Below are 23169 nucleotides of genomic sequence, written 5' to 3' on the forward strand. Positions count from 1 at the left end.
ATGTATGTGATAGCAAGATGTTACACAACAGTAGTACAAAAACCAGTATGTGTGTGGACACAGTGCTGCATTATACAGTGCCTGAGTTGAATAACCTGAGGGCCGTTGGTACGAAGGACCTGTGGTAGCATTCCTTGTTGCACAGTTGATGCAGCAATCTGTTGCTGAAGGAGCTGCTGAGGGCCCCCACAGTGTCATGCTGGGGGTGACAGGGGCTGTCAGTGATAAATGTCACCTTCACTAACATCCGTCCTCAGTGGTGTCCAGAGGGCAGTCCAGGACAGAGCCAGCTCTCTTGATCACAGCCCCAGCACACCACTGCACACACACACACAGACAGGTGTGATGGAGGCTCCTCTCAGACAGACAGGTGTGATGGAGTAAGGTCACCAGGAGACAGTCATGGTGCTGCTGCCACACACACAGACTCTAGTGACCTGCCACAGGTGTGTGAGGTCAGCCCTGCCTCCTGGATGGAGGTCAGAGAGCAGCGTCCACGTCGCCAAGCTCCCCTGCTGCACCGACTCAGACACACTCCACCCACTCGGTGGACATCAGAGGACAGCTGTCTCCCAGTGATGGAGCATCTTCAGCCCCTACCCCACACTTCACAGCCTCAGCTTGACTCCATGTGAATCAAATATCACATAACAAAAATTAATTAACAACAGTCAAAAAAATGCAAAGACTTCCTAAAAATTTCACCTGAACTTAATCAGAAAGACAAACAGCATCTGTGTCCAAAGCATTTAATCTCTTCATAATGGACTGAAACTTAACTGATGTGTGGAGGCTGTAAAATTTATCTGCTGAGGACTTTCTTCTCCACAAGATGTCAAACTTTCAATCCAGTAGATTAGTCTGATATCTTTTGGTCTGCTGCTTTCAGTTCATTCTGGAAAACACCACAGCCAATTCTCTTTGTCATAATGTACTGCGCTCCTGCTCTGTATTCCTGGTCCTGGAGTTTCTATCAAGCAATTTAATATTCATGTGGATGTTGATATTGATTCTGATCCTTACTTCTGCGTTTATCTCAAAATTAGATTTGGTTTGGTTTCTGCCAGAGTGACATAAAGCCACTCACTGTTTCAACCATACGGCCTCGTTCTGACATGTGGCTTTGAAATTGACCATTTAATAGTCTTTCCACAGAATCCTCTTTTTTTATTTTAGTCCCTCCCAGATTGATCATCTTGTTCATAGTGCTGCAGGCTCACTGAGGATGACACTTGACTCTATGGCCTCTAAAGCAGAAGATTCTAAAATAAAGTAGGTTAGCTCCATGGTTTAACCCCCAAACCCACAAATTAAAGCAAACATTGTGAAAAGTTGAAAGGACATGGCCTTCCCCCTGATCTGTAGGAGTCTTGTTTAGCCTGGCAAGACAGTCTTAAACCGTGATAAAGTGCCCTCTTGTGCCCTCTTGTGTCTTCTTGTGTCCCCTGTGGCTGATAAACCGTGATAAAGTGTCATCTTGTGCCCTCTTGAGTCTTCTTCTGCCCTCTTGTGCCCTCTTGTGTCTTCTTGTGTCTTCTTGCGCCCTCTTGTGCCCTCTTGTGTCTTCTTGTGCCCTCTTGTGTCCTCGTGTGTCTTTTTGTGTCTTCTTGTGTCCTCTTACCGCACCTGTGGCTGATAAACCGTGATAAAGTGTCCTCAGGGGTGGCCCTTCTGGACCACACCATCAGGACAGTGTGGATCCCTGCTGCAGCATCCTCTCGCGCCTCCTTGTGGTGACATCGCTTAGAGGCACGTGCGGTTGCTAAGGGCGACTGACAACAGACAACAGTTGGAGCGAACAGCAGAAACAAACCGTTGATTTTAAAGCAGAGAAACTAGCAGCACTGTGACTTATCCTCTCGTTTCTCTGCAGAGATCTTGTTCGCAGGAAAATGTCGAGCCTTCTGAACACAGTTTTATCGGAGGTGGGCTGGGACGAGCGCTTTGCGATCCCCGAACCCAGCGCTGAAAACAAGGCTCTGATAGAAGAGGTGAGTGCGGGCAGGTGATGTTCAAATAATAAGATGTTTGTTTCAGTAATGGTCGATGAGTAACTGATGCTGTGAATCAACCCAACGTGGTCAGACTAGTTTCATGTTTAAAGCCTCCTCATTACTGTCACTGAGCTGTGGCTGCTGTGTGAGCTCATGGGGAAAAGGTTTCATCACCAAAGACTTTTCTTAGAGAGACACTGAACAGAATCAACTCTGCTCAGAAATGACTTCACAAATCACGTGATTGAGAGAAGAGATGAAGCATTTTGCTCTGTGATTCCTGTCTTACAAAGTGTTAGTTATTTGTGTGCAGACTGAATGTTTGCATATTAGTTATTATATTAATATTATTAATTATATGAATTAATTATTATGTTTCTCAGGTGTTTTGCACTGAACTAATGACGTGTCACTGATTCCTGTTTCAGCGTTTGTGTGAAGTTGTTCTTGCTTTTTTAAACAAGGGGTCATATGATGAATTTTATGGACGAAAACCTCTTAAGACTGACATGAGCTTCATCAGTTACTATTATAAGTTTTATTTTTATGAACATTTTAATGAAATAAAGACCATCTGATGAAGTGTTCCAGGTAAACGGTGAATCTGTCATAATGTGTCATGAGACAAATGTTCTGCAGGGACTGACGGGCAAACCGTGCGACACAGCTCACAAGAACAAACACGCTGCAGATTGTGTGTTATAGATGTTCCACTTTAGATCCGATCCCTTCCTCAATAACAGATCCGTAGAAAAGAGACAGAGTTGGAGCAGCTGGAGAACAAACTCGAGAGAAACAAGGATCAAAAGGAGATCATGACCGATCACCTCAAACATGTTAAACAACAGCTGGAAAACACTGAGGTAGGTGTATCAGAGTACATTGTTCATTTAGTGTGTGTCACAGAGGTGTGCGTCTCTTCTGGTTTCTGGGTCGCAGTCTCAGTGTCACGGCGTGTTGTGAACTTCTCAGTTTGATTCTTCTGCATGTAGACTCTGTGCAGGGCGAAGGAAAGAGAAGAAGAGCTGGAGAAACACCTCACAGCCCTCGCAGAGAGGGAGACAGGGCGCTTGGCGCAGGAGACTGCTAAGATGGAGAACAACCTGAGATCTTTAGCAGAGAGGAGGAACATGCTCGAGGTCGACACCACCCTCAACATGTCTACTTTAAACAGAGAAATAACTACAGCTCTTTGTGACAAAATGTGCCACCTAACTGTTGTCCACATCCTCAGAACCACATCTTCAAGGCCAACCAGAAGCTGGAGGAGTTCAGGACCCAGAGGAACTGGGACCAGCAGACCATGGACGCCTTTTTAGAGGAGTCAGCACGCAAAGATGAGGACAGGATGGCCATCATCAAGTACGCCCAGCAAGACGAGCAGAGGATCAAGGTGAGGAGAAACAGAGCTGCCAACAGGCTGCACATCTGTCCTGTTTCCAGCAGCAGTTCATCCAAACTAAACTGCTGAGTCATCCTGAGCTAACAGCTTCATCTCTCCTGATACAGTCGCTCACTCTGGCTATAGAGAAGAAGACACTGGAGGCCAATGACAAGCACAAAGCACTCGACAAAGAGCTGACTGAGACTGTATCTGCACAGGTACAGTCAGAAAACATCCTCACTGTTTGTATGGATGAACGAGGGGAAGAAGTATCACGTGACAAACTAATGTTGGCTGAAAGAACTTCGCACATTTTATTTTTCTGGTGCAGCAGCAGTGACATTCTTACTAAAGCAACATGGGACCAAGTCCTTCAGGATTTCTTTTAGATTCAGATCAAGAAACTGAGCACATGACAGACATTTGACACTTCAGAGCAGGACAGTCTATGATTTCTGGAGGGAAAAGGAAGAGGGAAAGCTGGTCACTGTGTCGAGTTAGTCGAACAAACTAGTTACAGACACAACATGCTTGTCAGGCAGATGAGAGGACTTGAAGTCTGAAAGTGAAATTGAAAATTTTCCTCAGGATGTCTGTGAGCAAATGTGACGATCTGGTTCCTCTCATTCGTCTGTACATCCGTCAATCGGTCCACTTTTTGACTTAAGTTTTGCTTCAGTATAAATGTGTTTGATACCTTTGAGCCACAGACTGTTAGGGTTAGGGTTAGGGTTAGTGTGTCTACGAGAATACGTTCTACTTCTTCTGCTTTCCAACAGGTCGCTTTGGATAAAACTACAGAAAACCTGCAGCAGGCCCACGTGGAGACACAGCAGCTCATCCACCAATGGGAAAACACCATCAAGCAGATGAAGCAGCGGGACGCTGAGATGCAGCAGTGTGCGCTGGTAAAGTCTGTGACCTTGCACTCCTGCTGATAAAAGACGTGCTGACTCAAACTAAAGTTTTTAAACTCCTGCACAGTAAAAGCCAGCAGAACGTGAACAGAAGTGTTTGTGTTCCCGTCTTGTCCCTTCGTCCGTCCAGCAACTCGCCCAAACCAACCAGGACATCAGGGGAAGGAACGCCACCCTCACAGAGAAGAAGCGCCTGCTGGATACTCAGAGGAACAACAACAAGGAAACTGAGAGGAAGATAAGCGCCGCCACCCGACAGGCTGCGAGGCTGCGACAGCATTTGAAGGAGCAGGAGAATAACTGCATCAGGCTGCAGGATGAGGTCGGTTTCCCAAAGCAGCTCGGCGTGAAAAGCTTCTGAACTACTTCTAACAAATATTTTCAGCTGTTGGCAAAGCTGAGCGAACTGACTCTCGTGTGTCTCACAGCTGGACAGTTGCAAAGGTACACGGGACAGAGTGACCTCTGACGTGGCGTCTGTGACGGCCCGCATATCCAGAATAAAGAAAGACATCCAGGATAACAATAACAAGTCAGTGAGCTCTTACAACACGCATGTTTTACCGCTCTAGCTTCAGCACACAAGCTCTGTCTGTATATGTGTCTGTGTAGACTGAAGGAGGCCAGGGCCTACAATGTGGCGCTGGAGGAGAAGCTGGAAGCTGTGACTCAGACGGCCCTCAGCGAGGAGGAGAGAGCTGCACAGATGGACCAGTTCCTCAAAGACGAAGAACTGACGATCAAGGTGAGCAGCCTGACAGTCCTGAACCTCGTACTGGTGTTGTGCACGTTACAACGTTTTCATCTCAAGACCTTTTTGCATCTCAGCACAATCCCTGATTAATATGTTTGCTGATAGCATTTGGACACAATCCAAACTACTGAATGTTGATGTTTCCGTGAATTTAAAGCTGCACAGAGCAACATCTGGCTTTTATGGTTTCAAACGGCGAGAATCAAATCAGTGAACATAAGACAACAAATTTAAATAAATGTCTCTCTTCTCTCTGATTTTTTAAAAACTGTTAAATGACTCTTGGTTGCTTTTATTTATAACCTCATCCTCTGTTCACACCAATAAATTTAATGAATCGTGAAGCATGAAAACTAATTTAATCACTGTAGATCATTTCATCATGCGAGGCTGATATAAATCTTTATAAGACCTCCTGCTTCATTGTGCCCCCCCACACTGCACTAATACGAATGTTGTGCTTCAGGAATCGGTGCTACATGTGACGGTGCTCAAAGCGATTTAGCTTTTTGCTGTGATTCGACTGTGTGACCCTGTTCTGGCCGATGCTTTGCTACAGGAGTTGGATGTCCAGCTGCGTGACTGCAGGGACGAGCTTTTTCACCGTAAAGAGCGTTTGCAGGCCCTGAAGACAAAGGAGAAGGATTCTGTCGCCCAGGTTTCGAGGAGTAAAGCCACCATTACCAGCCTGGACAGCGAGCTCAGAAAACTGGAGCAGGAATTGATAAGACAGCAGAGGACCATGAGCACACAGGTACGTCTACCAGGAAACACACACGGATGAGACCTTCTACAAACACACTACCACCTGTCTCAGCTCTGGTGCTCGACTCTGCAATACCAAGACTTTTCTTTCCTTTCCCGCTTCGTGTAGGACTACCAGATTGTCTGCCTGGATGCAAAACTGTCACAGCTGCAAGGTGACATTCACTCAGATGAAAAGAAAATGCTGGACGTGAAGATCGCTGAGCTGACTGATGTCCTGGAGGAGAAGAAGAAGACGGCCAACACGCTGACCAGCACGCTCAGAGAGTCCGAGGTCAGTCTGATTGTTTGTTTCCTCCCTGTACTGTTCTGCGCGTCTTTTAACCAGTGAAATAAATCCATCTCACACGAGTCTCCGATCTGACAGGATGACATTCGCTCTCTGAGGAAAGAGATGGAGAAGTCAGAAGCTCAAAAGAGAGATCTGACCAACAAGGTGGAGGAGCTCATGCTGCTCCGCAACACCAATGAAAAGGAGCTGAAGAGACTCAGGCTCAGGAAACAGGTAACTGGCTGACGTCATAGCAGGTTTCAGGAAATCACCTTACGTTTGTGTCTCCCTTTGGAAGGTCATTCTGCATATTTGTGAAATAATTATTTGATTGACAGAAAATTAACAGAGGCTTATTTTGACGATCAACAAAAGGTGTCTGAAATATATTCAAGAGTTTCCACTACAGAAAGCAGACATTGTGTCACGTGTCTGAAAATGAGCACCACCTGCAGGAATTAATTCATTAGAATTAAAGTGTGCGCTGTGTTGCTGACCTCACATGTTCCTCGTCAGGACAACCTGGTGGAGCACAACATCATGAAGGTAGAGGTGAAGCGTATGAGGGATCTGCTGTACAACAAGGCGGACAGCATGCTGTCGTTGGAGAAGAGGAAGCTGGAGCTGCAGAAAGCCATGAAGGAGAGGGAGGACGAGATCAAGGTCTACAGAGAAATGCTGAACCAGCAGCTGAAGATCAGCGAGCAGGAGAGACAGAGACTCAGGTAAAATCCCCAGTTTGACTTTCCTGTGAGGTCAAACAGTCAAACTTTGCTCTCAGTGGTGTTTCATGTGATACTTGTATGTTTCTAACATAACCGGAGGGCCTATACTGAGCTACTTAACATCCTTTCAGACTAGTTCTCCAAAAAAAGATCCTTAACTGTGATTCTGTCTCAGTGCTGAACTGAATGACAAACTGTCAAAGATCGAGTTGATGAAGAAAAGCTTCGAGGTCTTGATGCTTTCAATGGCAGCTCCTGAGGGGGAGGAGGAGAAATCGCAGGCTTACTACATCACAAAGGTGAGAGGCCTTTAAACGCAGCGACATGTGACATGCAGAGTCTGATGATGTTAGATCTGTTCCTGCAGTGCACAGCAGCACATCGAGTCACCGCTGTGTGCTTTTCATCAGGCTGCACAAGAGAAAGAGGAGCTCAGGCGGAAGGGAGACAGTCTGGATGCTAAAGTCCGCAAGACGGAGTTGGAAAATCGAGCTCTGGAGAACACCGTTCAGCTGTTCGACAGCAGCAACTCAGCATTCCGCAAATCCCTCAACAAAGCGAGTGAATCCAGTACGTATGAGCAGGTAGACTGAGCGAGAGTAAACCCCAGCAGCAACGCTCGTATCAGGGATCAGCAGCAGGAAGTTCTGTGATTTACATGTTTTTTCTGCTGAAATCAACAGAGCAGCTGTCATTGATCACAAAGGGATTCGGACTGTTTCTGTTTTAGGTCCAGAGTATCAGGAAAAAGTGAAGCTGGAGGAGCAGCTGAGGGCGGCTGAAGAGACACTGAAGTATAAGAAAAGACAGATCCAAGAGCTCCAACAGGACTTACAGGTTAGTCCTGTTCACAGCCAGTTTGAGCAGTTAGTCCCTCAATACTAAACATCTCATCCTCCGTCAGTAACAGACGGCATCACGGTACAGTGCTCACACAAGTTACTTCTTTGTGCTACGTCTGGAAAACATCCTCCAACAGTCGGCCTACATTTAAACCTGCTGAACTCTCTCGTCGAGCAACTTTTCTCTTTATTCCTTCTGTCGATCGTAATAACCAAGAATTCAAAGATATCGACTGACTGAACATTGAAAATGTGCGAAACATTCCTCTTTACTCTGGATTTGGTTGTACCAGTTAAGGTTGTTGTACGTTTCTCAGTCAGTTCTGCAACAGTTACACAGTAAAATATTTAATAACAACTCATCTCTGTGTCAGAACTACTTTGTCTCCTGACTGAACTGAAAAACAGCAACTGATCCTTATCTAAGATTGATTTAAAGTCAAATCCCATAAAAGCAAGAAAATACAATCAAATGTGTAATAAATGTCATAGCTCACATGATGTATTTACATTTTATATGGGTTCAGGCAAAACAATCATGAAAACTGGTCTGGAAACACTTTAATTTTATTACAACCAGCCCACTTTACAGCAGGAACTCTGTTGTGTCTTCATCTCATACTGTATCACATTAAGTAGATAACTGTTGGAAATAATCTTCAGCATCTCCTGCTTCCTGTCAATATATAATCCTCATTTATTTTCATTTACCAGTTTTCACTCTCTTCCATGTTTAAGCTCTCTGTCTTCATTGCTGTGCTCACTCATCCTCCATTCTCATTTTCTGTCTCTCCTCATCAGCATCACACAAGTATCTTGTCTCTGTGTATGTGGTGCCTCTTTGCTTTGCTTGTGTGTGTGTGTGTGTGTGTGTGTGTGTGTGTGTGTGCGGCTCTCCTTTTCCAGGACATGAATGATACCTCAGAGAGTCTGCTGCGAGAAGAGCAGGTGGAGAAAGAGAAGGTAGAGCACAAACAGTCGCTCATCAGTAAACTGAAGAAAGAAATCTCTTCCCAGCAAGAGAAGATCGACAGAGCCACGAAGCAGGTTTGATGTCGGCCTTTCCCGCTTTTTCTGAACAACATCTTTCACCATGACTGCTATCAGAGTATTACTGATGTAAACTGCTTGGAGATCAGTCTGATTTGGTTGCTCTGTGTACGGGCAGCACTGGGACTGAACAGTAAATAGAGGAATGTTGTGTGTGTACATACAGTGCAGTGCAGGTGTCCTGGACCACAAACCTTAATTAGCTCTGATCATAATCATACTTTCATTTTGTTTTGTCCTGCTGTTTGTTAGAGCTCTAAGCTGACCAAAGAGATCCGCTCAGCCAAAAACACCAAGACTGAGACGTTTGAGGAGAAAGACATCAAGCTGAGGGAGCTGAAAGAATTCAACAAGAGTGTGGACAAGATGCTGAACGAGGCCACGGAGGACAAACCTGACCTCAGATCAGTGCTGGAGAGATACTTCCTGCAGGTGTGAAGCAATAAAAAATGCATTTTTAAAATCCGAGGATCATTCAGCACGAAGTAATGGTAGGCTGTGCTCACTGTCATTGTTGGAGTCATTTATGGGATTTCAGGTCAAACATGAAGGATTTGCAGAGATAAAAACAGGTTTCCTAAACTTTTTACTTTCTTTTCTGCTGTTTCTCTCAGGCCAATCTGTGTCTTCCTTCTCCGTCGTCCACTCCGACCAGTAACCGCAGCTCCAAGACAAACTCTGCCCGCAGCTCCGCCTCTCTCAGGTCAGACTCCATGATAAAACCTTTTCTCCAGAGAAGCTGGTGGTAGAGTTAGAGAAATAATGACAGCTTGTTGTCAGAGGCTCCACAGTTTGAACTGTTGCAGTGATTATAAAATGACTGAATGCTGCTCTCCTGTCATGGGTTAAAAGCAGTCAGCTGTGGTTGCACTGAGATGCTTCACGCTCTGATAGTGAAGAGCCAGAATGAGAAACTCACTTGTCTTTACCTGCATAAATAAAATGTTAAAAGATGTCCTAGTTTAGTGCCATTGAAGCTCCTGTGTGCTTTGACTGGAGACTTCAGCGTGCTGCTCTTCCTCTGTATCTTTATGGTGTCGGTCTGTCTCTGTGCTGCAGGTCTCCTGCGTCCTCAGCCAGCAGCAGCCCCAGGGCCTCTGCGCTTCACTCCCCCGTCCTGAAGACTGTGGAACTGGGCTTGGACCTGACTGTGACCTCCCCTCCTCTCACCACCTCCAGACGTTCCAGCTGCGCGAGCAGCAGCAGCAGGAAGTTAAAGAACCCGTAGTGTGCTGCTCCTCCGTCTGATGGATGATTTATCATCATTCTTTATTGACTGAATTAAACTCCTCTGCTAACAGGACACAGAGGGTTACTCACACTCAGTTATAGAATAACTGTTTCCTCATATACAATTCTGAACTGTGTTGTAGAGGCTCAGGATAGTTGTGTGTGGTGTCCTTCTGTATTTTGATTGCTTTCAAAGTTATTAATATTATTCTTGAATTTGTCACTTGAAGACTTTATTTCTATGAAGTTAGAAAGACTGAAGAAGACTTGACTATCACAAAAAAGAGTGGCTGTGCCCACAATGTGTAGATCCGCACACTTTAGTTTCCCAGTTTTTTCTTGTATTTCAAAAAAAGAAGCACAATCCTTGTTATTCTTGTTTTCCTGTTGTTTTTTGGTCCTAAAAGTGTGACTGACTCCAAGGCATCCCAATAAAAAGTAGCTGTAGAGTAGTAGAGCTGATGTTCACACACATATGATTCACTGCCACAATTTTCAATCTTTTGATGAGCTCTGTGATGAGAGAACAGGACCAACAGCAATCCTCCACTGCCCCCTGATGACCAGGAAGAGGAAGAAGAGAAAGACGGTGTTGGTGTGGACGAGGAGGACCTGCTTCAGGTGGCTGAGCCTCAGGGAGCTGATGGAGACGATGATGGTCAGGGCAGTTTTGACCGGCCCAACGGCAGAAAAGAGAGGAGGAACTGAATCACACTGAAGATCAAAATGCAAGACCTCTTTCCACTTCAGTAGTTCCCACAACCGACCTTTGAGATGGACTGGAGACAGCAAAGTCCTGCAGCTCATAGTCCTGTTTATTATCCTGTTCCCTGTGCTTTTCCTTATGCTCGTCCTGTGAGCCTGTGCTTTGAGCTAGCATGCTAACATGCTGATGTGTAGCAGGCATCATGTTTATCATGTTCTCTGTCTTAGTTTAGCATGTTGGCATGCTAGGATCTATTTAGCATTCAACACAAAGTATTGGAGAAATTCAAGTATTGACCTGATGATGGCGCTAAATGATAAGTCAGGGAATTACCAAATGGTGGTGGGAAACAGGCAGAAGTGTAGACTAATAGACTACATCACTTGAGTGTTTCCATATTCTGCTGCTTTGGAAATGTAAGAACTGTTGAATGCTGGGCTTTTATTTGTAGCAGAGTATTTCTACGCTGAGGTATTGCTGCTTTGTCTTAAGTTAAAGATCTGAGTGCTTCCTCTGCCACTGTCAAGATTTTTACTTCCAGTGTCCTGACCAAAGTAAGCAGCACAACAGTAAGTCTAAGAATAACAACTTGAAACAGGTTACACAAAAAATATGTCACAAGATCTAAATTAAACTGACTAAACTGACAACTGCCAACGCTTCAGGCTCCTAAACAGACATCATTTACTTTATCCAATATTTTCTGAAACTTGAATATTGGGGATGTCACCATAGGGCAGGACATCAGGACTGTATGAACCAAACTCTGGTCGGTCACCATGTTACTCATGCTGGTGTCACTGGAATGGGTGGAAGGGAGATCTCTTGAACATCAAGAACATCTGACATTCCCCAGACTGGGTCAGTGAGTCAAATAAAACAATCCATTTGTAAATGGTATTCCACTGCAGTTCAGATAGTTCTACAACATGCAGTAAATATACCTCCTGTCCAGTCTGGGCAGGGCTAGCTTTAATTATGGTTGACTGATAAGGATGACGGTGGTAATAGCTAAAGAAGGTCAGATCCTATACAAGTTGCTTGCCGTCTCTCAAGATGATGCACTCAATCAGGTTGTGGAGTGAGAATTACAGCATTGGAGAATAAACTTATTGAACACAAAAAGATTATAGTAAAAGGAAAATTACAAAATTAGTTTAGCTGACAAAATAATCCCTCCACGGGGTCCATGTTGTACCCTAGTGAAGTAATTGTATCAGTCTTCCTCTATTATGGTACTTCAGGTTATTGATCTCCATTTCTCTGGGCACTTCAAGCATGAGAAGCATTCCAGCTTTTACAGAATCTATAATATTTATTCATATTAGACTATATTTATAAAAATCCGACTGATCATGGAGTGAATGGTGGTGATTCCAGGAGCACACAAATGGGACCTTAAACACTGCACCGTTGCTCATCTTGGACTGGGACTATATGAATAACTCAAGGTAATGAGAATAATGTTGGTAGAATTTCCTGATGTCTCTGTTAACACATGACCCTGGCACAGCCATGCAGGCTGACTTTCAGTGTGACCAGTGGAAAAGTCTTCATGCGTAGCGCTCGCGCCGTCGCTGCTCTCGCCCAGTGCATTGTGGTCTGTGTGCTAAAGGAAGCTGCCGCACCGGAATCTGAAGAATTTGAGGTGTCCGCCAAGTCTACTGTTCATCGTCGGCCCGTCTCTTTGTATCTCTATCTGCGCTGTAATCTCTGTCGACGGACCGTAAGGTAACGCATGTCTCCAGCGAACTCATCATTTGTTCGTCACCAAGTTGTCTTCGTGCTGTGTTAAACCGACGACGCTAACATTAGCTGTTAAAGTGAACATCCTGCAAGAGAAGCTACTCGGCTAGTTAGTAGTTAACGCTATGCTAAGCTGGTCTTGTTAACGTTACTAGTTTGCTGAATAGCTAGGGCTATTAGCTTGGTAAATAGCTTTGATTTGGGCTCGTCTGACAGCTTTACAAAAACAAGTATTAGTGTAAAATAACGGGTTTCATGGCAGATGGAGCGTCAGAACATTTCACACCCACTGGGTTGTTACCGTTATGAAAATTGCTAATTAACAAGCTAATATTTTCCATTCCAGTACCCCGATATGTAAGCAAATTAGCTAGCAATGTTTGTTTTAGTTAGCTTTAGATAATGCTGTGCTTACTGTAGGGAGTGAGGCTTCTTGAATTGAATCAGACTAGCTTCTAAACTAGCTTGCACACCGTTTTCTAAAGCCCTGTCACATCGAGTCATACATGGAGCCGTTTTCATCCTGACACTCTTGAGTGCTGTGCGTGTCTTTTTCACAGTCTGAGTGCATTTGGAGGATTTTAATAAAACACAACAATTTACAACTCAACAACCAGCTACCAGATAGTAAACATATGACATACGTTGGGATTAATAGCATAAGCATGTCTTAATCTGTTATCATGGCGCTGTAGTGGGGCGCAGCTGTAATGCAGCTATCTCAGCAGGAAAAGGATTTTTTTTGTGTGTGTGTGGTGAGACACAGTTCTCTCACAAACCTTTCTGAGCACAAACCAGACTTCCTGTCTCTGTCACAGTCAGGCCAGTCAATATGCGCCTATATGAACTGCCTCCATTTCAGAAAAGGTCTATAGAGGCCAGAATTGCGGCAAAAAATGTGACTAAGTGTCAGTAATAGTTGTTTTTGTTTCCCAGTGTATGATGCAGTCTGTCCTTTCTTTCAGGTTTAACATCTAGGAAAGATGTCTCAGGCCGACAAAATGAAGGTGAGCGTTGGAAACCAGAAACCAGATATCACATCTGAAGCAGTTACAGTAAGCAGTAGTACCAGGTTCCTACTTCTGCTTCAGCAACTGTGTGTCTAGAGTAATGGCTGAGCAGTAATAGAGAGAGAAATATAAGCTGTTTGTGAGTTAAAACTTCATTTTTTTTTAAAACTTAGCATCCCCACTCACATCAATGGGACATTCTGTGCCCAGTTATCACACGTTGAATGCTGGGTCAGTCATGCCTGCGCTCAGTGTGCTGCTCGCCATCCTCATGACTCACTGTTGTGGCTTTATGCTTGCTGAAAGGCCCAAAGGTAGAGCAAGAACACACTGCTTATCAGGCTTATCAGTCATGACCTCTGCTGAAAGCACAGGGAAGGGAGGGTTTATGCATCTTGCAATACTGTGAGGCCAAAATGGGAAAACTAAATAAGGAACGTGAACCTTTTGTGTTTGATTTGAAATTGCCTCGCATTGTCTAGCATTGCTAAAGGGGTGGTTAAAAGCTGTCATATTGGCCTGCTTCTCATTGGTTTGACTAGCTCTGTAAGAAAGGGCCATAAACACTGGAATGATGGATGGAGAGTCGTTTGCAAATACACTCCAGAGAAGTCAGTGTTGCCCTCCTAAATGTCCTGACTGTTCATGAACAGATGTCTCCTCAGAGGTTTCTGCTCTCACTAATAATTGGCTGTCAAGTTAGTATTATAATGATAGCCAGACCGTGTTTAACTTCAGTCCGATTTGATTTGTGGCAAAATAGCTTTTAGCTAAAGTAATAATAGTGTGCAAAGTATGTTGTAATGTCACTTAACTTTTTTTCTTAAAAATTGCTTTCATTCTGCAGCAGGGACAGTTCACCAACCCTGAGACCCCGGGATACGTCGGGTTTGCCAACCTGCCTAATCAGGTTCATCGCAAGTCTGTGAAAAAAGGATTTGAGTTTACACTGATGGTAGTAGGTGAGTGTATCATTTTTGTTTTTCAGGCCTTTTCTCTGTTTCTTCTTTTCTTCTTGTCACTGTGTGATGCTTTCATTTAGTTTTGAAAATGATAGTGTATCTCAGTGATAACAAGGTTCATGCTAGACAGCTAGAGTAGACATGACCATTTGAGGAATGTGTTTTAGTTTTTTGGCTCATGCGAGTTAGTGTTTGCGATAAATTTATGGTGGGATCTTGGCCAGTAGCCTGCACAGTATACAGTTGTTGCTGTCATATGCTTTCTGTTCATAATGGCCTTCCTGCAGTTTTACAACTCTTTCATGTCTGTCATTCCCCTTGTTTGTATGCTAAGAGTCTTTGATCTTGTCTTCAGTAATGCATAGGTGTATTTTGAAGGCTTTTGTTGAGTAGAAAATGGCAGATGTCACATCGGTGTAGTTGCTCAGCTGGCGTCAACAGCAGCAGCAGTGTGACTATGTGAACCTCCTGCTTCTTGGTAAGGGGGGAGGGTAGAAGCTCCCCTTAACACTGCTCATCCTTTTGCTTTAAAATAAACCAGAGAGGAATGTAGCCAGTGGGCCTCGTGGGATTGATTCACACACTGGACAATTCCTGCTGGTCTCTCTACTGCAGGAATACTCATTGAGTGCTTATTTAACCTCCTGTGTGACCCGGTTTCTCAAATACATCAGTGTTTTCCTGCACATTTCCTGTAGATAGCTGCAGTTCTCTCTCACTGATACTTGCTATGAAAATTAATAATTTCTCCTCAGTATGCATCACTTTTTAGGCTTGCCCAAAAACACTGGTGCTTTTTGCTCTAAAGCTCATTTTCCATAGTCTACAAAATATATAAATATATATAGATTTGGATTTTCCATACAGTGTTTTGGAAAATTGCCAGGTTGGGACTTCTGTGAATCTTTTGGCATGGCTCTGGTGGGAACACAGTAGCAGCATTCCTGGGTGAAGCACACAGGCTTTAGATTGTTTATGTCTCAGCATCTGTAACTCTGTTACTGTGAGACTTGAGGAACAAAGTTTTTCCATTTCTTCCTTATAGTTTCTTAATTTTTGTTTGCTGCTGTTGCTTAAGATGAACAGCTGCTCTAGTTTTTTGCATTTGCCAGACAGGAGTTAGGCATACAGCCAGACTAGAACGCTCAATGGGCCTGCAAGAATGAGTTGAAAGATATTTTTAGTCTGGAACAAGGCTTAACCCATGTCTTGTAATGAGACCATTAGTTTTATTCAAAGCTTGATCACTTAAACTATAGATGCTTATTGTCTTATGTATTTGTTTGTCTGATCATCATGCTTGTAGTAGCCTAACACCTGCTGTTGGTATATGGAAAATTGTTTGAAGACGATTGTGGATATTTTTTAGATCGTTCCATTTGTGTCAGTTTAAAAGGCAGCCAATCAAGATTTTGTTCATGTTTCATGATCAGATGATCTCAGCAGAGATATTCAAATCAGACTGAGTGCTAGAAGATGATATCCAGGTTCTTAGTTCCTGCTGTTAGTTTTTGTGAGAGTGAAACTATCCAGTGGTCCTCTTCTTGACTTGTAGCACCTGAATGATTATGAACACTTGAACTCCTTCCTGTGGAACTAGAGCTGTTTAATGAGCCACCTGACATAGTTCTGGTAAGAGCAATGCTGAAGTCACGTTTAGTATCATGTATTTCCGTGTGGTGCACCGCCTGCTGTGCCTCAGAGTGCAGTGCTTGTTTCCTGCAGCATAGTGTGGATCTCCTTTGTTCTAATCACAGAAACTGAACTCTGCATTAGAAGAGGTTTGCACCAACCAGCACCCATCATATTTATTCATTTTCTCATTCTGATCTTGACTTCTGACACTGATGTTTCCTCTGTTGCCAAAAAGGTGAATCTGGACTTGGAAAATCCACCCTGATCAACAGCCTATTCCTCACTGACCTTTACCCTGAGAGAGTCATCCCTGGAGCAGCAGGTAAAACACACCTGCACCTAATCATCCTTGTTCTCAGCCGTTTTTGTAAAGTGCTTTTTTCAAAATCTGTGAATTAAAAATACATAATCAACAAATTAAACTTAGTAGAGCCTTTTAATGACAAGTGTGCTGACTGTGTCTTTACATGTTGTTATGCTTTTTTTTCTTCTAACAGAAAAGATAGAAAGGACTGTTCAGATTGAGGCGTCGACAGTAGAAATTGAGGAGCGAGGGGTGAAGCTCCGTCTCACTGTGGTAGACACACCAGGATACGGAGACGCCATCAACAGCCAAGACTGGTATGAAATCTCTTTCAGGGCGTATGCTGATGAGGACATGAGGTATTTTTAAATTTAAATTACCCAGTGTCTGTCCTGTGATCTTGAGCAGTGATGAGCCGCGAGCATCGGACAGTTCAAAATAAACGTTCGCTCAAATGTTTTAAATCATAAGGACAGCAGAAGCAGAATTTATTTCATCTGGGCTTTTGATGCTAGTATTTCGTGGCTGTGCTAACATCTTGGATGAATTCTGGTACAGCATACCGTGATCCATACTGTCTGTTTAATACAAAGGGTATTTTTTTTCTTCCAGTTTCAGCACCATTATCAGCTACATTGATGACCAGTTTGAGCGCTACCTCCATGATGAGAGCGGCCTAAATCGTAGACACATTGTTGACAATAGAGTTCACTGCTGCTTCTATTTCATCTCCCCGCTCGGCCATGGGTGAGTCCAGCAATACATACTCGCACATATACGGGGCTTTCCAGTCAGTAAAAGTTGCACTTAAGTTCTTCTTTTTTTTACTTGCCATATTTGTAGGAGGGCAACAAATCACAAAGCTCATGGTGTGGATCATATCATAGTTTTGTGTCATGGATTGGATCGATTTTCTGGATTAGCAGTTAGCAATGTAGCAGTTAGGGTTAAATTAACTGATTAATCTGATGCAGCCACCTCTCTGCCTTTGTGTCTGTCTGTGTGATGTATTAAATTGGTTAACAGTGTTAATGTTAACAATCGCTAAAGAAACTATGATGAAATATGATTGTCAAAGACCTTTGTTGACCCATGTTTTATTTGATTTGGCATCAGAACGAATTTGGATCTATTCCTTAAATTGATACTATCAGACCACTTGACCAGACACTTTCTGTAAAGCTGCAGTCTTAATCCTTCAACCTGTGTTTTCCATCAGATAACGATGACATAAAAACCAGATCAACTATGTCTCACTACACCACAAAATTTTTGTCACGCCCTCTTTTCTGTCTCCTTTTGGCCCTCTGCCTGTTTCCTGTCCAACCAGCCTGAAACCCCTGGATGTTCAGTTTATGAAGGCTATCCACAATAAGGTCAACGTGGTTCCTGTCATCGCCAAGGCAGACACGCTCACCCTCAGAGAGAGGGAGAGGCTCAAGCGCAGGGTGAGAACAACAGTCACCCATTGTTCAGGATCTGTTCCAGTTCCTGAAATAAACAGTAGCTATCGTGTGCTCACGGTCCCCGTTTTAGCCACACAGTGTATGAAAGTACCGTTTGTATGGAAAGTACTTCATTGAAACTGGCCTTTAGATTAAATATGTGAAACCAAAATGCAGATAAACCACAGTGAGACAAATATAATGTCATATAGTGATAATGTGTTTTGCCGCTGTCTGCTTGGTAAGATTCTGGATGAGATCGATGAACATGGTATCAAGATTTACCACCTGCCTGATGCTGAGTCAGACGAGGATGAGGACTTCAAAGAGCAGACCAGGATTCTTAAGGTAAATGTTCTGTTCCCTGCAAAGCTCCCTATCCCTGATATTTTTTTTCCCACCAGATTGGAGTGATAAAAGTCTGTAAAATCATCCCATTTCTCTACGGATTTGTTAAGTGTCCTGATTATGTATGTGGGTGGTTGAACCATGACTACAGACACATGAACTACTCTTTACCAGGCCAGCATCCCATTTGCAGTGGTGGGATCCAACCAACAGATCGAGGCCAAGGGGAAGAAGGTGAGGGGCCGCCTGTACCCCTGGGGAGTGGTGGAGGTGGAGAATCCAGAACACAACGATTTCCTCAAGCTGCGGATCATGCTCATGTGAGTGGTAGAAGAGGCTGAAAACCACTGCTTGCCTTTTTCTTTAAAATATTAGACATAGGAATAAAGTGAGAGTTACCCCCCAGCTGAACTGTGTATGTACTGTTTGTTTTCCTGCAAATACTGTGCACAGAAACAGTAACTAGGTTAGAGAAGGTGGTTTTGCAGGATGCCTTCAAACACATCCCCTGCCACTAGGTTTTTTGTTAAGGTGTAGCTAATAAGGAAAGGGATGTAGCCGAGGCAGGAAAGGAGACAAAATATTAGATACTGAGCACCAGAAACACTTGAGAGGTCCATCAGAGCCAGCGTGTAGTTTTCAAAATGTCTGCGCAAGAGTATTTATTGGTTGTGACTTTTTCCATAACTCCACAGAACCCACATGCAGGATCTACAGGAAGTGACCCAGGACCTTCACTACGAGAACTTCCGCTCGGACCGCCTCAAGCGGGGTGGCAGGTTGTCCTCCCATGGTTACATTCTGCCTCTGTCTCCTGCGTACGTACTTGTCTGTCAGCTTGCTTCTCTGCACCTCCCCCACCTCAAACAGCAAACCTGTGATGAGACTTTAAAGGTCCAGTGTGTAGGATTCAGACGGATCTATTGGCAGAAATAGAATATAATACGTGTGTTTTCATTTTTGTATTACACTGCCATGTTTCTACAGTAGCCCAGAATGTGCACACCAAACACTGTCTCCTGAGTGAGCCTGTCACGTTATTCATGTTTTTAGTGCTCACCGTAGGACGTGTTAGGAGAGTGGTCAATCTGCAACCAGATGCCACTAAATCCTACACACTGGACATTTAATCATATATGATGAATACAGTAGTATTAAAAAAACAATCAGGCACATGAGGACAACACACACCACAGATTTACAGTAATGAAACATTCAGAGCTTTGTATTTGGCAGCTGAGTTAGTGGATGAATTTCTATATACTGGATCATGTACCTCCACTTATTCCTCTGCTGTTCATTCAGTGTATTGTGGTTGAACTTGTATCATTCTGTAGTATCGTAGCTCTAACTCATCATTTTGCATGTGAACTGCATCAGGTAGGCTCTGGTAGGGAGGCAGATTTAAACGTAATGCCTCGGGCTACAGTGGGTTTTGCTGCTCCATGGTTAGTTGGTGGCTCAAGGGCATTTGTAATTTGACTGTAGATCTGTCGAGGTTGTAAACAGGATTACTGTGTGTGTCATTTAACATAGAGTGAATATATCATCATTTAACCCTGACTGTAGACCAGAGAAAATCTTTTAGCTGTTCTTCTAAAGCCATCCCAGGATAAAGGGAGTGGTTTTACTGCCTTCTCATTGCCTCGCCATCTGACCAATGATGGCGGTCTGGTCTTGATTTGTCCAATCCCATGAGTGGACTGTTGGAGGTACCGTTCTTGTTTTTTTTTTTCATAGGGGGGAGGTAACGCTGTTCCCCTGACTCTCGCACTCGCTGCTTCTCTTTCCAATCTTACTGCTTTCATCTCTTTGTAGTTATTTGTTGTAGATGCCCACCTTTCTCTTGTGAGCTGCTCTGTCTTTCTGCAAAAAACCTCCACTAACCCACTGACCCTTTCTTCCCTTTCTCAATGTGGCTTTTGTCATGTTTGCCTAATGCTACTTAAAATGCTACACTGTGCACACAAACACAGACTTATACTTTATAAATCATCACACAAAGTGATTTCACATGTATAATCACTCTGACTGTGCATTAATTTTTGTTAACTGGCACGCATTCTGCAGAAATATCAGAGGCTGATTCTGCAGCATGTCGCGTCTCAGTAACATCAGAAGTAATTATATATTGTGTCATCAATGCAGAAAGGGACCAGAGCCGGAGGAGATGGACAAAGATATGATCCTGCAGGAGAAGGAGGCTGAGGTGGGATATTTCAGACACGACACTTTGGGCATGTTGGAAAGAAATTCATTTTTCATGCGTCATCCTTCCCAAGTTTCGCAATTTGCTTGACTTATTTACTTTCTTGCCAACAAGACTGATATCGTTCTCATATCTGGACAGTCAGTATAAAGCTAGGGCCAGTATACAGTTAGCTTAGCATAACTGGAAGCAGTTGGAGCTGTTACAGTGAGCTTTAGAGGAGCAGGGTTTTTGTTTTTTTACACCCCAGGCTACCTCTTTCCCTCAGTAGCTAACAGCCTGCAAGCTAAAGCTTCATGTTTAGCAAATAGACATGAGCGTGGTATCGACCTTCTCATGAAACTCGTGGCAAGAAAAGTTTATATATTCAAACTGCCAAACTATTCCTTTAAATATCATTCACTGTCCTCTGGGTTACAGTTTTAAAAACAGGGAACAGTAGAACAACTGTAAAAACTCATAAACGTGTTATTTTTGATCAAGTAGTCTGAGTGGGAGCAGTTGTTTTTAGTCAATGATTTATAACTATCAATCAGACTATGATGTTGCCAGACTAAAGGATAAAAGAAAGATCTATAGATAGAACTGACACATTGAGAATCTCATGTGTCTCAGTGAATGTGCCTTGCTCGTGTTTTCAAGCGCAGTTGTTTTGTCCCTGTCACACATGTTGATGCTCTGTGTCGCACAGTTGAGACGAATGCAGGAGATGATAGCCAAGATGCAGGCCCAGATGCAGAAGCAGGGAGACGGAGAGGGAGACGGCCCCCATGCGTGAACAGTCTACGGTAGGAATAAGACCCACAGACACGCTGCACACTGCAGTGTATTTACTGAATGGGACACCCAAGGTCCTGCATTTTTAGTTGAAATAAATGAGTCTCCTGTGAGGCTTGATTTTAGTTGGAAATGGCGCCGTGTAACCTTTTCTTTTCTTTTCTGCTGTAGGTGTGTTTGAGCCACTGCTTGAGTTTGACTAGAGAGACGGATGATAGCAGAGAAGGTGTAAAGGCCGTCTGGTTATTGACTCGTACTGCTTGCCACTATTTTTATTCCAATCCTACATTGGATCTGGAGTCCTTTTTTTTTTTTTTATACATACAGTAAAGTATATTCAAACAGTGTTATGTTTATATATTTACACACGGTTCAATTACTTCATTTTTTATTTTGTTTCCTTTTATTAAACTTTTGCCAGTTACTCAAATGAAGTCACGTGACCCATCTTTTAAAATGGTGACGTATATCTCTAATACACGCCCATTGGGATGTTTTGTTACTTTTCTGTTTTGTTGTTCTTTTACTGTTTTTGCTCTTGAGAAAACCAAAGTATCGCAGCTTGTATGCAGTGCTTTTAGTCCTGAAACATCTCTGAAAGCACACGCTAACCTTCACTCTGTGAAGCTTCATTGGGAGAGTCATCGGTGGTGAAATCTAGTAGCAGAAATAGCTTTTCATGCTATTGTTATGCCATTGTCTCTGTTCTTTTTGTCAAGAGAAAACATGATTTCATATTCCCTCTGGTTTAGAAGCGACCACACAAGCTTCTCCTTTAAATAGGGTCCACCTCGCTCAGTGTTTATCATATTACTCCCCTCATCTGCATGCAACTGTTTGACTACGCCTGGTAAAATTTCAGGTCAAATTTCCCTCTAGTGCTGTGTTGGGATCAGCTTCTCCCCCAGAATCTTCTCCGTTAGTGCAGTTCTCCGATCAGTGTCTTTAAGTACAACGGCATTCAAGTGTTGTTAAGCTCCATTTGAGTTATGAATTAAATAAACTGTGACCCTCGACCTCTTACAGTCTTCCTGTAGCCCTGACAAATGAAGGACGAGCAAATGAGGCTCGACGCCTCGGTTTGGTGCTTTCAATCAGCTAGATGTAATTACTCCATGTTTCCTCCACACTGTAGTGAAGTCACGTGCCAGGGAGCGTCAACTGTTATGTTTTTATTGATGCAGTGAGATTTAAGAGGTATAAACTGTTACCTGTCCCAACTGCTGAGTACTTTGTGGTTTCCTTGACCACAGAGGTTAAAGGTGACCCGATGAGGTCAGTGTAGCCAACGTTTCCCTCACCAGCCAAGATGTGAGTTCTTGACATTCCTCTTTGTGCTGTTTTTACCCAACATTAAAGTACCAAATATTGTTTTTGATGAATATATTGTAATAAAAGTTTTATGAAACTTTATAAATGTCTTGTGTGATTTGAGCTTTTTAGTTAATCAGTGTTTAATCGAGATTCATCCCTATCCTATAATACGTTTTGGTCTGGTTACTCCCTGCTCTCGATCAAATGATGGTATAGAAGAGCCTGAAGCTTCTCCACATACACATCAGTCGATGCTTCCTGCCCCCTTCGTGTGTGTGTGCGTGCTTCATTTCAGGGAGGTTAATTACATCTGGCACACAAAACCACCGTGAACCTGCCCTGACCAACAGGGTGTCAGTAATTACAGGTTAATTACCCCAAACCCCACGCTTACAGTCTTTTTATAGACAGAAGAGAATGAAAATAATAATTAATGATAGCTTTAACAATAGTAATAAATACATTACACATGCTCAGCTTACATAAATTAATTCCATAAATAATAACATGAATTATTAATAGTTCTAAAGCTTACCTACTGACCAGTACATTTTATATTATGTGTTGCCCTAGACTGAGCTGTAACTTACTGTAGCATGTCAGAACAGATAAAATGTCTGAATGTGAGCATCAAGCAGAGAAAAAGGAGGCTGCTAAACCAGCTAGTATTCTGATATGACAAACAGCACAATAAACCTGTTGTGGAACCGTACACCTGTAGGCCATCCTTTCCTTTCTTATCCAAACAGCTCTTAGTGCCAGCGATGCTCATTCCTGCCTG

The 23169-nt window shown here is 43.3% G+C and overlaps 2 protein-coding genes across 3 annotated transcripts; both read left to right on the plus strand.

Moving 5' to 3' along the window:
* Positions 1-1892: 1892 nt before the first annotated feature.
* Positions 1893-10323, plus strand: LOC121615355 (coiled-coil domain-containing protein 39-like). Its single transcript, XM_041949685.1, has 20 exons — positions 1893-1991; positions 2738-2857; positions 2987-3133; positions 3229-3387; positions 3504-3596; positions 4158-4286; positions 4426-4617; positions 4724-4827; positions 4908-5040; positions 5609-5803; positions 5924-6088; positions 6182-6319; positions 6602-6810; positions 6986-7109; positions 7221-7380; positions 7541-7647; positions 8559-8699; positions 8955-9134; positions 9317-9405; positions 9762-10323. The coding sequence occupies exons 1-20, from the start codon at positions 1893-1895 to the stop codon at positions 9928-9930; spliced, it is 2853 nt and encodes a 950-aa protein (XP_041805619.1). The 3' UTR covers positions 9931-10323.
* A 1916-nt stretch (positions 10324-12239) lies between these two features.
* Positions 12240-22485, plus strand: sept2 (septin 2). 2 transcript variants are annotated; one of them, XM_041949687.1, is made up of 13 exons: positions 12240-12369; positions 13350-13439; positions 14242-14356; positions 16227-16313; positions 16489-16612; positions 16908-17042; positions 17626-17743; positions 17987-18088; positions 18263-18408; positions 18784-18867; positions 20237-20297; positions 20989-21085; positions 21246-22485. In XM_041949687.1, the coding sequence occupies exons 2-12, from the start codon at positions 13368-13370 to the stop codon at positions 21073-21075; spliced, it is 1131 nt and encodes a 376-aa protein (XP_041805621.1). In that variant the 5' UTR covers positions 12240-12369; positions 13350-13367; the 3' UTR covers positions 21076-21085; positions 21246-22485. The 2 variants fall into 2 exon arrangements, with proteins under 2 accessions (XP_041805621.1, XP_041805622.1); XM_041949688.1 differs by having other exon boundaries at positions 13350-13391.
* The last annotated feature ends 684 nt before the right edge of the window (positions 22486-23169 follow it).

Source organism: Chelmon rostratus, chromosome 12, assembly GCF_017976325.1.
Source record: "Chelmon rostratus isolate fCheRos1 chromosome 12, fCheRos1.pri, whole genome shotgun sequence".
NCBI lineage: Eukaryota > Metazoa > Chordata > Actinopteri > Chaetodontiformes > Chaetodontidae > Chelmon > Chelmon rostratus.

Bases quoted from the DNA above. Each gene is read 5' to 3' on its own strand.
- LOC121615355 (XM_041949685.1), top strand. From the start codon at position 1,893: ATGTCGAGCCTTCTGAACACAGTTTTATCGGAGGTGGGCTGGGACGAG. The intron at 7,381-7,540 runs GTACGTATGAGC...TTTCTGTTTTAG, and splicing joins CAACAAAGCGAGTGAATCCA to GTCCAGAGTATCAGGAAAAA. The intron at 9,406-9,761 runs GTCAGACTCCAT...TCTGTGCTGCAG, and splicing joins CGCAGCTCCGCCTCTCTCAG to GTCTCCTGCGTCCTCAGCCA.
- sept2 (XM_041949687.1), top strand. From the start codon at position 13,368: ATGTCTCAGGCCGACAAAATGAAGGTGAGCGTTGGAAACCAGAAACCA. The intron at 14,357-16,226 runs GTGAGTGTATCA...GTTGCCAAAAAG, and splicing joins GTTTACACTGATGGTAGTAG to GTGAATCTGGACTTGGAAAA. The intron at 18,089-18,262 runs GTAAATGTTCTG...ACTCTTTACCAG, and splicing joins AGCAGACCAGGATTCTTAAG to GCCAGCATCCCATTTGCAGT.